The 18,444-nt window shown below is 38.0% G+C and overlaps 2 protein-coding genes across 2 annotated transcripts; one reads left to right on the plus strand and one right to left on the minus strand.

Moving 5' to 3' along the window:
• Positions 1–7,748: 7,748 nt before the first annotated feature.
• On the plus strand, positions 7,749–11,930 carry gper1 (G protein-coupled estrogen receptor 1). Its single transcript, XM_057346527.1, has 2 exons — positions 7,749–7,938; positions 10,112–11,930. Exon 2 carries the CDS (start codon positions 10,505–10,507, stop codon positions 11,558–11,560), a length of 1,056 nt encoding a protein of 351 aa, XP_057202510.1. The 5' UTR covers positions 7,749–7,938; positions 10,112–10,504; the 3' UTR covers positions 11,561–11,930.
• A 4,418-nt stretch (positions 11,931–16,348) lies between these two features.
• On the minus strand, positions 16,349–18,190 carry h3f3a (H3 histone, family 3A). The gene is made up of 4 exons (XM_057346949.1): positions 18,083–18,190; positions 17,111–17,251; positions 16,844–16,997; positions 16,349–16,728 (listed from the first exon to the last, which is right to left on the minus strand). The coding sequence occupies exons 2-4, from the start codon at positions 17,236–17,238 to the stop codon at positions 16,600–16,602; spliced, it is 411 nt and encodes a 136-aa protein (XP_057202932.1). The 5' UTR covers positions 17,239–17,251; positions 18,083–18,190; the 3' UTR covers positions 16,349–16,599.
• Between the last annotated feature and the right edge of the window lie 254 nt (positions 18,191–18,444).

An 18,444-nucleotide genomic window follows, 5' to 3' on the forward strand; every position in this document is an offset into this window, starting at 1 on the left:
GGAGGCACCATTGCATTTAGGGCAGCCCTTTATTCTACTTTGAAGGGGAACCTTCATAATCATTTCAGTGCAGTCGTACACCTTCTGTTTAAATATGCATTTTATTTATTTTATTTTTTACAGAAGCATGCATGATACTGCAACAATTCATGCAACAATTCACATACATGCTAAGTCTGCAAAAGTGTCAAACTCCAGATCTGTTCAGCTGTGTTTTTCTGTTAATAACATCTGTATAGAATAAACTATACATCTGGATAGAATAAGAAAATAGAAGTGTTGGATGCCACGAATGCCTTTCTCTGTTAATAATTCATGAAGGGCGAGTCAGAACCGAATCGAACTGCACAAGCCATAATCGATATGCCTTTTCTCTCTCTCTCTCTCTCTCTCTCTCTCTCTCTCTCTCTCTCTCTCTCTACTATTCTTTCAATCATTGGAATTGAACACATGCTTTCTGGAGACAGGTGGACGAGATGCTTGCCTCACCTCCCCCATCAAAACACCCAAGCTTCACCCCTCTCTAACAAAGCCACACCTGCATGGTAGTTCCTGTTGTTAAGAGCCCTTTATGTGGGATTGAAAGGCAAACAGAGTTAAGACAAGTGTCTGCCGCAGTTCGGCTGATGCTGAAATACCCCGCAGCATGTTTGTTTTCCCCTGACCTCACAAAAATGACTTCACAGTTTCTTTATTCTAAAAGGCTCTTAATGCTTACATTGAAACTCACCACCACACAGGCAGAATTTATGACAACAGATTTAATCCTGTGCAATCCGTCCCAAATAATGTTGTAACTCCGGACATGAGCTCCATTTAGTGCTAAGAAGACTTTCGAATGTTCTCTGGTCTTGTTTCAAAGTAAACTTGGGTTGAGCTTTACAATTGTTTGGCAGAGCGGGTGAGCCCATGTTAAATCAAGACCACCAAGGTTGCGGCACATTTGGTTTGTCGCTTTAAATTTTTGCTGTTTGACTTGGCACTCGCCCTAATCTCACACAAAAATGAGGACAACGGATCCTTTAACAGGTTTAGGGTCGCACCAGGCAATGCAATTGATTTATTTAATCTCCTGTGAATCATCGGATCCACATAATCACTAAACAGCCCCTTTAATGCCAAAAAAAAAAACGACAATCACAACTAGACGCAGTCAAATTTTTCTTATATCGGTGGCTTGACCTGGTTTCAAAATTGTCAAGTGTCTGAGATTTGACCCCCTTTTGCGAGTGTGAAAATGTAAAAATGGGTCAGATGCTTTGTATTTGCATGTCTGGTTTACCCAACCCACCTCTTAACTGATAAATACTGAAAAATGGGATGTGGTAATTCCGTCATGGGAGCCAGATTTACAACTCTTTAGATAATGTTATCCACCAAAAATGGCACATCAAATGCCTTAGGCGATTACACGCTCCCTTCCTCGTTTTGCATCGGCAGAATGATCTGGCACGAACTGAACGCTTTCATAAATCAGACCTGATGTGGAAAGTCAGTCCCCTCCCAGGGTCGATCTTGCAGGAGAGGCCCAGACTACAGCAGATGGCTGAAACCCAATCTTCCAAGATCCTGCCAGACCGGCTCAGTACTTTGCGAATGTACCAAAGTTTTAGAAATATAACAACAATGAAATCCTGGTGTCAGCAGAATGTCTGAATCTGGGAACCACACAGGGGAGATTGGCCAGGTTGGCCATGTTTGACGCTGTGGTTGTGTGGATTGGGAATCAAAGAAAGTGTCTATAAAACAGTTTACAGAGAGGGGAAGCAAGAATGTCTCTCAACGCTATGTGTTTCTACACTCCTGCAGCACTGAGACAAGTGTGTCTCCGGCACACCACGGCATGAGGCTCAAAGTCTACAAAACATCATGAAAACATCATCCTGACACTCATCAAACGCACTTTCTTTCTAAATATGTGTGCTTTCCGAAAGTGTTTCCAAAAACGCGTTGACGTTTCAAGTTCGCTAACTGGATGTATAAACCCCCGAAGAGACTTTCAATTCAAATGTATTTGTAGTGTAGCAACTTTCACTTTGAGTTCAAAACAAAAGGCACTATAGTGAGAGAAACTCACTAAAAATGTGGCGGGGTCAAGAGACGAGACAGGAGAAAGCATGGCCATCATAAACAAACAATTACCATGCGCTTCCGCACAAATGCTTTGGGCTGTCATGATCCTGCCACAAGACTAGAAAAGCATGACAAGGTGAGGCAGGATCATGACAGTAGTATTTATAGTATACTATGGTATTTTATGTGGGAGGCTATAAGTCATACAAATGTAAATCAATCTGCCAAAAAAGTTGGTATTAATCATTATTATTAATTATATTAATTAGACTATATTACTATATAATTTGTATGTATATTAATTTGTATCCATAATTCCTACAAATCAATTCATTTATTTCTTTTGGAAATCCTATTTTGTTTTATTTTAAGCTAGCTGACAATAGTTTGTTGGGATAAATGCTTAAATAAATGAATAAATAGTTAGCATTTATCACAGTAAAGTGTATGGCCAAAACTAGTTGAATTAAAAAAAAAATGTTATTACTGCCATGTAGTACTCAAACAATTTCTGCCATGTTGAAAGGTTGTGACTCATCCCAAGTCAGTAATTCAAATATTAAAATGATCATTGATGTTCCCGGTCATAATTACAATATAAAGGGCCATTAATGATAAAACGTTGATGAAAAAGGAAAAAAAATGTACTGGATAATGTATGAATAATGTGAAACATGGAATAAGATAGCTCAGGGTTGAGGATGATACTTGGTTAACAATACCAAAAGGCTTTAAGAGGGAAAATAACCAGATCATTTAAAATGCTTCTCACCCATATCCCAGAGGTGTACGGGTCGGGTAGCACAGCAGGGGGACAGGCGTGTGTTTTGCTGCTTGTTTTTAAGGAGACAGCTGGAGCACAAGATGTGAGCTCTGCTCCCACAGGTGCAAGGATCTGTCACAACAATCTCTGCTCCACTGACCTCCAACATGCTTGTCTTTGAAAAAGCCAAGGCTGCTTGTTCTTCTCTATTAAAAACAGCATCCGACTAAACCATTATACAAACCATTAGAGAAGGAGACGGTGTAATGCTGCATGATGTTATTTATACATTCCCAGGGAATTACTTTTTGTACATTATTTGTTTAGGCAGCGATTTGTTTTTATTCTGTTGCTGTGTTTTGTGAGCTTTCTCAAAATGTACGCTTTGACTCCCCCCTGTGTTAAAAATGAGTAGTGCAGGGAGACTTTTATTGAATGAATGCTTGCATAATAAAATATATATTTTTTCTTATTCCACAGAAGATCATAAATTTGACTGCATCTCGCTAAATAAATAAACTCTGTATATAGCTACTATCTATTTACAGTCTAAAAATGCTGGGTTATTTTCAACCCAGCATTGGTTCAAAAAGGGACAAGCCGAGCGGTTCTGTCACTCTCTTTAACTAAATTGAGCAGATATAAACTATTGTTCATTGAGGCAGAACATGTGAAGCAAATAATGTGATTCGTTTATTTATTTATTCTCAACATGGTTGTATCAACTCATTTCATGGATCCTCAGACTTCACAGCAGGACAGGGTTTTCAGAAAGAGTCTACTTCCAAGAACATCGTGGCGTGCCATTAAAACACGACTGTGTGAGGGAAGATCGTGACATCCAATTTGCATTCATCGCTAATTTACGAATCTCACGGAGCACCCAGCTTCCGCCACATGTTGCTACCTGGCAAATCTAATGCCTACCCAGCAGAGGGACACGGTCAGGCTTGTAAAGTGAGAAAAGCAGTTTCATTCTGTCTGAAACTCATCCTTTGTTCCCTGCATCATAATTAATCAGTTCCCTTTAGATTCTGTGAGTCCCATGTGTAAATTGCACCGATTGGGCGCTTAATAGCGAGACACAAACAACAGCCTCCCCATTTAAGAACAAATACCCCAGAGGAAACGTTGCCGGGTGAAAAGTGAAAAGCACGAGAATGATCAAATAGATAAACTGTCATTATTTAAAACGAACAAGTGGTACTACACACAGATATCTATCGACTATTACAAACTAAATGTTTGGCTTATCGGCTATAAAAGCTTTAAGGGGTTATATGACACGGCTAAAACGAATAGTATGGTTTGTTTTAGATGTAATGCAATGTGTATACATGATCTAAGGTTCAAAAACGCTGTATTTTCCACATACCGTGCATGTTTGTATCTCCTCTTTGCTCCGCCTCTCTGAAACGCGCTGATTTTTTACAAAGCTCATCGCCCTGAAAAGCGAGGTGTGCTATGATTGGCCAGTTAACCAGTGCGTAGTGATTGGTCGAATACTGCAAGCATTTCACAGAAATGTAACGCCTCTTACCATATTTGGAACATCAGGTTCCAAAGCAACTGTACTGACAGGTACGCCCACCTTAGTTGTGTATACATTTGGGCGGTCAACTCATACCAGGAACTGACGTAGATTTGTGGGGGTGTGGTTACACGAGGCGTTTCAGTCAGGTCTGGGTGAGCATTCGCTTTTAGATAGAATGCGTATTTTGACACTTTAATTTTTGAAATTTTATGTGTCTAATACATGCATGGGCAACTGTTAACACACCAAAGACACAGAAAAACACGTATTCGCGCCATATGACCCCTTTAAATCCTGGAATATTAGATACAGTATGATAGATAATGTATTTATCAAAGTAAAATAAAAGAGCATGAATAGTAGCTGAGGGTAAAACTCATCTGAAAATGAATGCATTATAACGATATTGTATTGTATTGTATTGTATTGCACCGCACCGCACCATATTAAAATGGTTTGCATGAAAGAGTCTGCCAAATACAGAATGTAGTACTAATGTTAAGTTATGATGTGCAGTATATTATATTGTAAATTATTATTATAAATAAATGATTACAGTTTCAGTAAGACTTTGCGATTCATTAATACATAACATAAAATAGCAATAAACAATCTTTCTACAGCATTAATATATTATTATGAATCTACTGATACATTTTTAAAACCAGACATTGTATTTTATCATTAGTTGACATTAACAACTGTATTGGCATTAACTAACATGAATAAGGATTAATAAATTCTGAAAAACTATATGGCTCATTATTAGTTCATGTTAGTTAATGCATTTATTGATGTTAACAAATACAATGTAATAATGTAAAGTGCTACCTATATTTACAAAAGAAAGTATTAGATTCATAATTTACTTGGAGAAGGAACACATTTTATCATCTTATGTCACTCAAAAATGGCACGGACAAAGTACTGGCAGAAAATTACCAGTACATTTTCCTTTATTTTACGGATATTTCCGTTAATGCTAAAAATGCAATTTTGTCACAGACGGGGGTGAGACACAAGGATACAAGGACAGAGGACCCAGGCGCAGACAGCGGGTAAGGGGTTAACAAGACGTTTAATATAAAACAAAACAAAAACCCACGAGGGGGTAAAATGACAATGATATAAACATGACATTTGAACAGGAACACGGACTAACTACACTAGACAAGACAAGACAAGACAAGACAACACTTGAATTAAATTACAAATAAGTAAACTGAACAAGACACGGGGACTACACCACACGAATCAAAATGAACCAGCACAGGACAGAAAACACAAGGGCATTATAAAGGGATCAAATCAAGAGGGGGACAGCTGTGGGGCATGAAACAATAAACGAGCAATAATGAGGAGACAAGAGGGCGGGAACAGAGACGAGACCGGAGAGTTTAATGCACAATTTAATGCCGTGCAAAATGTAAAATACAGTTAAAACAACTGTAAAATGAATACGGAAAGTACATTGTGCTCTATTTTTACAGATTTTTTTTCAGAAAGAGATGCTACAACCTATAATGAAGACAGTACTGTACAGTAAACAGAAAGGGTCACGGTTATCTGGCCACACAGTGTGCCTCACCTTTCATGCAGATGAAAGATGAATTATAGATCAAGCCAGTAGGGCCAGTTCAAGTCTTTAGTGTGTCTACAAATGTCAATAGTGAAATACACTTGAATCTGTTCACCTCAATATAAGTGCCATTGTAAAAATCCAACATATATAGGACCTATAGGAGTTGCTTTGGGAGAAAAATCCTAAATTGTATTGTATCCTTCTGTCATTTTTCTGTATTTGTTAATTTCCTTCTCTCTGAAATGTACTATGTCCTTTCTTATATAACAAAGAGGACGCTTGAAAATCACAGGCAGTTGTAGTACATGGATTCACACCAAACTATTAACTTCAGGGCATGTTCCACACAAACCTTTTTGAAGATGTAGTTGCCGGCACATAAAAGGGCCTTGAATCTTTTTGTGAACCCATCTCGACACAGAGGGACTGATATGGTGAACAGGATCCATCCCTGTTAAGAAGTATTTTGTTAGGCTTGTATCTTACATTATACTTCATAAAATAATAAACATTACTTATATAAGTGTTGCATTTTCAAAAATACTAAAAATAGTGTGTTTACTATAAAAACTATAATAACTATACAGCGAAAATATTTTTTCATTTAGTACGACCATTAATTGAACAGTTTTAAAGGTCCAATGTGTAATTTTTTGGAGGATCTATTGACAGAAATGCAATATGATATACATTACTATGTTTTCAGAGGTGTATAAAGACTTCACATAATGAAGTGTTACGTTATGTAGAATGAGCTATTTCTATCTACTTACACCACAGATACCCGAATTCACCATGTTGTTTCTACTGTAGCCCTAAACAGACAAACTGCTCTACAGAGCGCATTTCGTAAATACGTTGCTCCCTTCGGCAAAGAAACATAAACATGAAGATATCTTGGTCCTGTGTCAGCCACCCTAATGCTTGAAAGGGAGGGGAGGAGTGAGCCGTTGGTTGCAATTTGCAACCTCACCACTAGATGTCGCTAAATTTCAAAAACTGGACCTTTAAAGGAGGTAAGTGACTTTTTGTCTTATTCAGCATTTCCTTTTTTATAGTGACTAATGTAACATGTATCTAAGATAAAAACATATAAATTTAACTTTAACAAACTTTATAATAAAATATAAATCTTAAATGATCTTGAAAATAAGCACTATGTAGATGACATGTATCATATTTAAAGGGATAGTTAACTAAATATGAAAAATATCTGAATATATGTCATCACTAACTCACCCTCACGTCATTACAAACCTGTATGACTTTCTTTCTTCTGCAGAACACAAAAGAAGATGTTGGTTACCAAACAACACTGACTTTCATTGTATGGACACAAAACCATCTAGACATTTCTCAAAATATCTTCTTTTGTGTTCTCAGAGGAAAGAGTCAAATACTAGCGAATAAATGATGTAAGGATTTGTCTTAGTTCAAACCTGACCAAATGTATTAAACATAGATTATCCATCAGGGTGCTTGATGAAATCATGGTTAAGGCACGTTTCATCCTCGGTCTGGGGCATTTCAACCAGCCTGCCCCCTGTTAATATGTAGTCATTCGTTGATGTAGAAAAGACCACAGAGAGCACGAGAGCACGGACGGCTCTACAGTGCATGTTTGAGACCGAGATGAAATAAGCCTCACCAGCACCTACTTGTCTGGTGCTAAGTAACTGTCATTGGTGGCTCTTCTGCTCTTGATGCTATCCACATGCATGCTCGGCTGGGAGTCAGAGCAGAGGAGAGAGAGAGGAGGAGAGATTAGACAAGAAGGTGGGGGGTGGCTAGTGAACAAGTGGCCATGAAAAACCGAAGCTATAGTGATAGTCTCCTCTGGACCTTCTCAGCTTCGCGGCTAGTTTTGCATTGTCTTGTAACAGCAGGTGGCGTAGATGGTGGATCTTGACCTGGTGAAAGGATTATCAATCTGTGGCAGCTCCTACCAACTTTACACTGACTGCATCACAAGTCCTCGCCAATTAAGTGAGTGTCGTTCGTTTTTGGCTTTTTGATGTACATTGTTGTTTATCAGATGGATTTATTGATGGATTTTATTTGTGAGACGAGTACTGGTGAAGCAACCAGGATAGATTGTCAAAAACTGTTGTTTTTAACCAGTTTAACAATCAACATGTTGGTCTATGGTGGTCCAGCAGCTAGACCAGCAATAAACCATCACCATAAATCAGTCTGGAACATTCTAGTGTTACCTGCTCCTTTCAGCAGAGAAACCACAGTCTGAAATGTTCATCCAAGATGAGCTTAATGGATTTCAAACACTTTCATACAACAGACGTGTGCAAGTTATTAGACAATTTCTGGATGTGTCTGAGCTGTGTTAATGTGACTGCTCCATCACTGAATATACTGATGAATTATTGATGTCATCTTGGACCTGTGAGAAAATGCACAGATTCCGTTGAGGAAGGATTATTTTAGTATGGTTCAGATTAGGCAGACTATATTTAATTTGGGTAATAACAAATGTTTTTTTATCTATTATGGAGTGATAAAGTCTGAGCAGATCGTAGCTTGAGAATGAACTAGAACTACAGCTTGATTTCTCATGAAGTTCTGTTTGTTATGTTCTTTCTGAAGTGAAAGCAAACCATGAAAAATGTCACTGGTTTAAATAAGTTTAGAATTCTTAATGGGTTCTCAAAACTAATGTTGTGTTTACATATCGGAGATAAAATTATTATCAGAATCTGTAAAGATTTATTTAAATATGCATTTTTCAAACGTTTTTCAAACTGTCAGTCACTTCACAGTAAAGATTACATTTGATTTTTTATGTCCAAATCCATTTTACGGTGCCCCAAGACTGAAACTTTTTTAGCTTTTGCTAAGCCATCTGCATGAATCTGAAAATAAGTGGTCTAATTTTGGAAAGCTGGCTGAACTTCTTAGACTTTTCTGCTGCATGCCGAGTTTCATTTGGAATTTAACCCAGGCTCACTCTTTTAAAGGTTAAGGTATTTAAAGTCAGAACCAGTCACATAGACCTCAAAACTGCAGAATTTCTTTCTGTTTCACATTATAAAGTTAGTGTAGTTTTAAATTGAAATTATGCACATATATTTGGTTCTGGTCAATCAATCAATAGCAAATAAAGTTTTAAAGCATTCCTATGAAGATCGATGCGTTCGGATTCATCTCAGTTATTACAAACTCAGCCAAATACATTTGGCTACGAATAGAAAAGGTTGAACAAATTATCTTAAAACACAGATCTAGTTATTAATATAGGCCTATAATTTCAAATACAGTAAGTGGCAATTGTTGCATAATCTGTAAAAAATCCTGTAAAAAAACTAACATTTTTTTGGCAATTGGGGCGCCAGAAATAAGACGTAAAATTACATGTTTTCCCTGCTTTTTTGCAGTAATTTTAAAATTTTGACTGTATTAAAAAAACGTACAATTCCATCAAATTACAGTTTTTTGACATTATACATGGAACATCTGTAAAAAAATAACAGAAAAATACTGTAAAATAACTGTTTTTTACAGTGTGGGTAATGAATTAGCATGGGATATTGGATTTATAATTTTATACACTTCATACTTTGTGACAGTAATCTTAAATTACTAATGTGATATTCTATTTTCATTTATCACCCATTTAAGCATAATTGAGAAACTATCACAGCACAATTCATTCCTTATCATGACCTCTTTCAAAAATCACAAAACATAAATGTAGTTATAATAAGCGATGAACATAAATGTATAATACCATCATTCCGTTATCTCTGTGTAAGTGTGAAAAATCTAGTTAGATCCTATCCATCCCTATGAATGAGTTGTAGTGGTCGCCTTTAAGCCGTTTATTAACTGTGAGGTTAGCACATGGGTTGTCTGACAGCTCAGGGCGCTTCAATGCATCTGTTTAAGACCTTGCTTTGCATTTTAATAAGCTAGTAGACACTCAATTCCTAGGAAGAATCAATTAAAACTCTTATGAAGGCTGCCATTAGGTGCAGAAGCAGATAATATTAACATAATCTTTACATAATTTTTCAGTCTTGCCTAAAGAGTGATGCCAATGAAATCAGTGACCTCAAAAGACATTTTTTTTCCTTCCAACCTCAATGTTTTGTTCCTAAGATAACTTTGTTCCTGAGATGATTTCTATGCTTATCCTTTTCCCAAGGTGTCACAGTGGTGGTGTCGTAATCCGCGGCAGACTGAAAATCATGCTCATGGCCTGGATGAGAACAAACTGGCCTGGATTGACGTGCGAGGAACAACATTCGCAAAGGAGAAAAAGAAAGCACGGTCCCTAAGGAGACGCTTGGTGTTTGGTACCATGGATCACACAAGTCCAGGCAGCTGAGAGACTGCCTGATAATGGAGGAACTGGCTTGTGTCTTCTCCCCTCACTCCATCTCAAGAGCCGAATTTTCCCGGATGGTGTCTTAGAAACTTGTGGAAAGAACTGTCGCAATCAGAATGCCAATTCAGCCTAAATGACGGTTCCTATCCGTAAAGTGAACTTGGTACAAATGAAGTATGTAACACGATTTGAAACGCAGACTCGGTCAGTATGGAAGAGCAGACTACCGCTGTGATTCAGATTTACATGAATGGCACTGAGAGTCTGAATGCTTCTTATGACTTCAACATCACTGATGTCAAAGAAAGCACCTATGAGTTCTACTTCATCGGACTGTTTCTCTCCTGCCTTTACACCATTTTCCTCTTCCCCATCGGCTTCATCGGTAACATCCTCATTCTGGTGGTCAACCTCAACCACCGTGAGAAGATGACCATCCCTGATCTCTACTTTGTGAACCTGGCGGTGGCAGACCTCATTCTAGTGGCTGACTCGCTCATCGAGGTCTTCAACCTCAACGAGAAGTACTACGACTACGCCGTGCTGTGCACCTTTATGTCGCTTTTCCTCCAGGTGAACATGTACAGCAGCATCTTCTTCCTGACGTGGATGAGTTTCGATCGCTATGTGGCCCTCGCCAGTTCTGTGAGCACCAGTCCGTTGCGAACCATGCAGCACGCCAAGCTCAGCTGCGGCCTCATCTGGATGGCGTCCATCTTGGCGACTCTCCTTCCTTTCACCATCGTACAGACGCAGCACACCGGCGAGGTGCACTTCTGCTTCGCCAACGTCTTCGAGATCCAGTGGCTGGAGGTGACGATCGGATTCCTGGTGCCCTTCTCCATCATCGGCTTGTGTTACTCGCTGATCGTTCGCATCCTCATGAACGCTCAGAAGCACAGGGGGCTCTGGCCTCGCCGGCAGAAGGCCCTGCGCATGATCGTGGTGGTGGTGCTAGTTTTCTTCATCTGTTGGCTCCCAGAGAACGTCTTCATCAGCATCCAGTTGCTCCAAGGCACGGCCGACCCTTCGAAGCGTAGCGAGACCACGCTGTGGCACGATTACCCGTTGACCGGACACATCGTCAATCTGGCCGCCTTTTCAAACAGCTGCCTGAACCCGATCATTTACAGCTTCCTTGGAGAGACGTTCAGGGACAAGCTGCGACTCTTTATCAAGAGGAAGGCCAGTTGGTCAGTAGTCTATCGCTTTTGCAATCACACCTTAGACTTGCACATTCCCGTCAGGAGCGAATCAGAAGTGTAGAATCTCACAAGTGTGGGTGCTTGAAGTTGTCGACTGTCAAACGTGAGATCTGTGATTTTTCTTTTTTAAATGAAGCTTTGCAGAACTTTTTGAGTCAGGACAGACAACTTGGGTCAAGAAAGAGGGACTCGTGTGTTTGCTTTATTCTAAAAGTCAGCATGAGTAAAACCAGGAGTATTCAGGGTATCACATGTGGGTGAAATGGAATACAAGGCAAGGATCCACAGCTACGTTTTACAGATAATTGAAATGCATAGAGATGGCTTGACAAAACGCAGGCTTTTATAGAGCTTTTATATTCTCATTGAGCCCATCCTTAGGGAACAAATATAGATCACCTGCGATCTTCTGCCTTATTGTGATTTATATTTTCCTGTTCATATATTCATGTTATTGAGACTGATGGAGTCAACCACTTTGTTCTGTTTCAAGACTGAATAAATCAATATTTTGTAGAATTTCTGAAGATGCTAAACTTGGTGAGTTTTATACAATTTCCTTGCGTTCATTTGACTGAATGTATTTAAACCCAGCTCCTCGGGGCGAACAGTGATGATGTCAAAATTCACGTGGTTTACATGGAAAACATCATTAGGGAAACATTGAAGTACATTCAGTTCAATGCAAAACATATTTGGAGGATTTCAGCTCCTTTGGGCAAGTGTTATTGACGCTAACTCCAGGTGATGGCTCTTGTTTCCTTACGGCTGGAGCCGGTGGGCAGGTGGTGTGCAGGGAGCACACAAGGATATAAACACATTATTCATGACTTCAGAAATTGGTCCATTGATGCTGTTTACTTGCACCACAGTAATATCCGCACAGCTATCATGTCCATTTATCTAACTCCTTTATAATGGTCGTAAGGTCATTCTACCATCCAAAACATTTGTCAGTAGATGGCTTTGAGCTGTGGGAAGTAATTCAACAAAGGTCTAATTCATTTAGAATCAAAGTGTCCTTTGTGGGTGGAAAGACGGCGGATAAAAACAATGAGTTTAAGTAAGACTCCAGATTTATGGGCCATCATTATGCGTCAATATGAGACGTTGCTTTGAATGTCATTTAAGCCATTTCCACATTCAGAAATGACAAACAATTATAAGATGATATAAAAAAACAAGGGCATGTTCATGACAGGAAGCCGAGATTCTCCTCCAGAGAGAGCCCAGTCGTGCCTAGGGCTAAAATAATATATGAATGAAATTATTCATAAACATTAGTGTAGTCTGAGGGCACTTTCCCAAGTAAAATAGAATGTAGATAAACAAATAAAAGCAAAATGAGGATTGCAAAATAATCCCAAGGTTGGTCTTTTGGGAAATGCTTTTTGTAAGGTCATTCTCATTGAGCTGCATACGGCATAAAAAAAGTTGAATCAATAAAGACAGGCTGGGTGAGGTATGATGTCATGTACTGTATCTGAGTCTGAATAGAAGATTCTGAAGAGTGATGCTGCTTTTATGTGAGTGAGTTTATGTGAGTGAGTGAGTTTATGAAGAGTGAGTCTGAATTTTCCACAAAAATAGAGTTACATAAGTGTTATAATCTAATTATATGTCTTATTATATCATCTAAATTTAATATAAAATCATAAAATATAATTTAAGATTTACATCACATGTAATACATATATATATATATATATATATATATGTATTTGGCATATCCAAAGTGACACTGCATACAAGGTATACATTTTCAACCTAATTGTGTTCATGACCTTTGGGCTGTTAACACAGTCCTCTACATTAACAGTTCATTAAAGATGAACAGAGATGAACACTGTTAGTTTTGGCCATAATAATGTTGTTTTAATCACTGTTTTACAGAAATTAGAATCTAATGAGAATCATCATTAAAAATGACAAAAAACTCAATAATAGTCATAAACAATGTCGGATTGTAATACAATTTGAATGTATCAAAACTATCTGTAAAATATCACTGTACTGGGTGCCCTAAGAAATCACATCTGTGTGCGTGTGTGTGACAGATCTAGAAAAAAACGGACTCTTTTCCTTACCAATAATAAGAAACAAGAAGCATGATTTTGCAATTCAGACCTGCAGGTAGTTCATAGTATATACAATAAGCCACATAATACATAAATGTTTACATGCTGTTTTATTAATGAAAAAATTAATAAACACGGTTTCTAACTATACAGAGATGTTCAAATAAACACCTCCACGCTGTTCAGCAGCATTCCATAAAAGTTATTGTCGACCCAGCATTAAGTAAAAAAATGGACGAACCCAACCGTTGTCCCTTTTTAACCCAACGCTGGGTAGAAAATAACCCATCATTTTGGAGTGTGACTCTGCTACTAAAATCTTAAAATCTGTCTATTAATATATTCGGGCAATTCCTGTGGATGTGACATTTTCAGTAAAAAATTGAAATATAGATTCTCAGATGATGTTTTTATTGCCAACATATTGAATTATCTGTTTTTATTTTACTAAACCCCTGATGGTAGAGTCCAAACTTCAGAAAAAATATAAGTCTATGCACAAGTTTTATATTTTAAAAAAGAGAACAATGTGTCATGGATGTGACAAAAAGATGCCATTTTTTGAGAGATAACACTTTGTAGGATCTCTGTGAATTAAAAAGTACAATACTGAAGCTATAATACCCCAAAATGGAGAAGGGATGGCTCTTTTCAAAACATAAAATAGTTTTTAATTTGATGAATATGGACTGTTTTGGGTGTGACAGTTCACTTACCAGCCTAAAAAATGTGTTCTCTGGTATCAAACCCATGATTCTATTATTGCTAACACAAAACACATTAATCATTAACATAACTGATAATCAAAAACATATTTCGTTATGAAGAGTTTTGTGTGGTGTGAATGATCTGCATATATGGACCAGAGCAATATAGTATTCAGGTCTGGCGTGGTCTACAAAAAAATATTTCCTGGTAACACCAAGAATTGTTTTTCCAGCTGTGATAACCCAGCCTGGGAAAGATATGCAAGCGCTGTTTGAAAAACAATTAATAAATGCCACAGACATCAGGACGATTGTTGGACTCACATATCTCCAAAGAGACAGACTAGGATGACTTCTGTGATAAACAGACTTGTAGGGCATGGGTAAGGTTTCCTCTAACATAGATTTGGGAGTCTGTGATGAGAACAGCCTGAGGATGATTTATAACAGTGGCCATCACAGAAAGACGCAGATAAGTGATGTAATAAATGATGCTATAATTACAGTCAGGACCATTAGACAGCAGAGGTGGCGACACGGCAGATGGAACCCAGAACCCCTATAGAGGATGCTCTGGGGAAAAAGCGAACAAGCCGTTCATTTTTATATTTGTGTAAATATGAATAAAAAGACAGGGGATGATTGAGGCAGACAAAGAGCAAGAGGTGAGGGAGAGAGGCCGAGACAGAGACTGTGAGAAGAGTGTGTGTGTGCAGCTGGAGTTGAAGGGTCTGACGTCATTGAGATCCACTGCATACTTGTATTCTATTGGTCTGTGAGATTTCACTTTCATGTGGTTTAATGAAACTGTTTATCAGATCTCCTGCTGTCTTACGGTTTTTAATGTTTACTGTTTGTATTCACACACATTGACCGTTAAACAAGTACAACAAGTAATACGTCTTAAAAAATAAATCGTAATAAACAAGAGTTCCTTATACTTGACTAAAAAAGAATGGGTGTTAGAAAACCTGAAAGCGATTCAAGAGTGAATAAAACAACAGAAAAGACAGCATCCATCACAAAAGGGTCACTGCCGTTTGTCAGGTGTAATTAGGGTGGTGAGTGTTAATGCATATGCTTAAGAAATACACGTTTGAATAAAAGATCTGATGCACAATTACATTTGCATATTAAAATTCTCTCTAAGCCTGGGTAACATCAAGAATATTATGTTTAAAAGAGCAATAGTTTAAGAGACAACATTTGTGAATCCTAATCAAACAAACAAATACAGCAACACTGAGGTCACAGGCCAAGCAACAAGGAAAAGAGAAAACATTCTGATCATCCAGGTGCAAACTGGTTACTGATCACCAGAGGGCGCCATCGTGTAGAATAATTTGAATGGCAAATGTGTGATAAACAATTGACTATTTTTTCTAAGCAAGACCGGCTTGTGCAGGTTTAAAACGTGTTAAACACGTCGATATTCGAAACCCCGTTCTCTTAGTTTCACTACAATGTATACTTTAAAACTTACTGTTGACTTTTAAACAAAATGCTGCATCATTTGCAAGAAGTTTTGGATAAGCGTACGAGTCAATCGAGGTGAATGTAAGCAGACTCATGGTATACTTAAAAAGTTACAATAAGATATCTATAAAACGTGAATTGTTAAATGATAGCTGCTGGTATTGCTGCAAAACGACACCAGTTTGCCCTCTGGTGGCATAAACGTGTCAGTGTTTCTCATTTGAGACCCAGCCGTTTTAAGTATGACGTATGAATGTTTCGAAGACAAAACAAGCTTCGAATAAGCTGAAACAGCAAATGTTGCTATAATGTTGAATTATCCATCTTTCTAGTTATCCCAAGATCTTGAATATTTTATACAATATTTTTGTAGAAACGAAGTGGGGGACTTCAAAGATTGTTGTGCCTTATTGGACATTGAAAATTTGCTATGGTAGTAAACCATAGAATTGTAATCCAGTATGGTCTTTGTATAAATATAGTATACTTCCATAAAGCATTAGTCAACTCAGACTATTATTAAGATTATTATGCAGCCATATTTAAAACGAAGGCAAACATTTAACCAAAGACTGAAGAACACAGAACTGAGGTAGTGTAATTTTATTTACAACTCAATGCAAAAAGATAAGTGATAAATACTTTGCACATGCAACTAAAGCCACTTTACAATGAGCTCTAAAATGGTTACTCTTGATACACTCACTTGAAAAACCTGAGTCTGCAAGGAATGTTTTACAAAAATGACTCCAATGTACAAATCCATTGCTTTTACTTTGAGTGTTCATTAAAAGTTAAAAATAAGGTTTAAAAAAAATTAAAAGGGATGGGGGATTGAATTATGCCCGCTCTCCTCTGATTCGCCGTGCCAGCTGGATGTCCTTGGGCATGATTGTGACTCTCTTGGCGTGGATGGCACACAAGTTTGTGTCTTCAAACAGACCTACAAGGTAAGCCTCACTTGCTTCCTGTTTAATAAAAAAATTAATGTAAATGTATTATTAATGTAAAATAAAACTTAATTACATACAAGTACAAAGTTCATAAACATATACAGTCATTGGTCCCTAACAAATTAATTACCTGTAGTGCACCAATAGCTGCACTCTGGAAACGCAGGTCAGTTTTGAAGTCTTGTGCGATTTCCCTCACCAAACGCTGGAAGGGCAACTTGCGGATGAGCAACTCTGTTGACTTCTGATAACGACGAATCTCTCTCAGAGCAACAGTTCCAGGCCTTACAAAAACAAATTTAAAATCAATTAACATCAATTAAAAAAAAAGTATATGTATATACACGCATACATACTGAAAGCGACAATATTTCTGTAATTTTGCAAGCGTATTCACCTGTATCTATGGGGCTTCTTTACACCGCCAGTAGAGGGCGCGCTCTTTCTTGCGGCTTTGGTCGCCAGCTGTTTCCTTGGCGCCTTACCTCCAGTGGATTTACGCGCGGTCTGCTTGGTACGAGCCATTGTTTCTCAGTCTCTAGAATAAAAAAACAAAAAAAGCACCAAACGCGTAATTTGCGGGAGAATTAGAACAGCAACTCAAAATGGCGGCATCGTCCGGGTCTGTTTTTTTTTTTGTCCCTCCTACCACTTCCGCTCCCACTGCATCGCTACATGCACATCTTAACATAATTAAAACGCCGTTTTAAATTACCATTATATGCCAGTGTAAACCAAGTTTAAATACGGTTTGTCTTGAAAACGACAAAATAACAAAACGCCTCAGAAAAAAAGTTGCAAGCGACATTGCCGTTACTCTATAACAACCGCTCCGACATCACATCCATCAGCGCGGAAATACCCTTCAAGGCTGCAGACTAACCAGTCAAACTAAGCTCGGACTCAACGCGAAATACACCTTATATCATTGACAAATTAATGAGGGAAATTCGTAAAGGCAAAAGCGAAAGTTATTTTTATGCAGTGTTTCTAACAGCCGGCAACTCGAGATCTTCCAACCCAAGTGGGACATAGCCGACTATACAGACCATTGTCCAAAATGGCGGGCAAATATGTATATTGAGCAGACAGACCATGAATATCAGATACCACATACACTTCAAAACACTGCTACGAAACTACAGGTTTAACGAGTTTTAAAATAAAAAAAATATCCTTACAGACGTTTAAATAAACGATGTGCAAGACCATTTGAGCGCGCATTGCCCTGCCATTTACAAGTTACCAAGAAAATGAAAAGCTAAACATTCCAGCAACTCATTTGTTGGTTTCTTTTAAAATCTCTACTTGAACTACTGGATTATTCTACAATACCGAAAACCATACAAAAGAAAAAATCTGAACAAACCTCGTTAGATTAGGTAAAGTAACACGTCCCACGTCGGATCCCGTATTTGAAAATACGAGGGTTGTGCTACGATTTATATCTATGTGCAGCTTATAGTTAGACACGCCCACATTTGACGTTTTCATTTCTCATTGGTTTAACATAACACAGTCCTCCTCCTAGTCGTTTCGCTCCATTTTCATTGTTTACATGTCAGAAACAGAAAGTGCGCCCTGTTTTTAAATATTTCTTTGTACTGTAACTGATGAAATTGGGTGCTGGGCCGTAGTAAGGTATTAGCCTCAAATCTCACATAAAAGATTAAAAAAAATCCTATATTTAATTACGTAATTGTTTTAATAATAAGGAAATAAAACTTTAGA

The sequence above is a fragment of the Triplophysa rosa genome, linkage group LG11, assembly GCF_024868665.1.
Source record: "Triplophysa rosa linkage group LG11, Trosa_1v2, whole genome shotgun sequence".
Classification (NCBI taxonomy): domain Eukaryota; kingdom Metazoa; phylum Chordata; class Actinopteri; order Cypriniformes; family Nemacheilidae; genus Triplophysa; species Triplophysa rosa.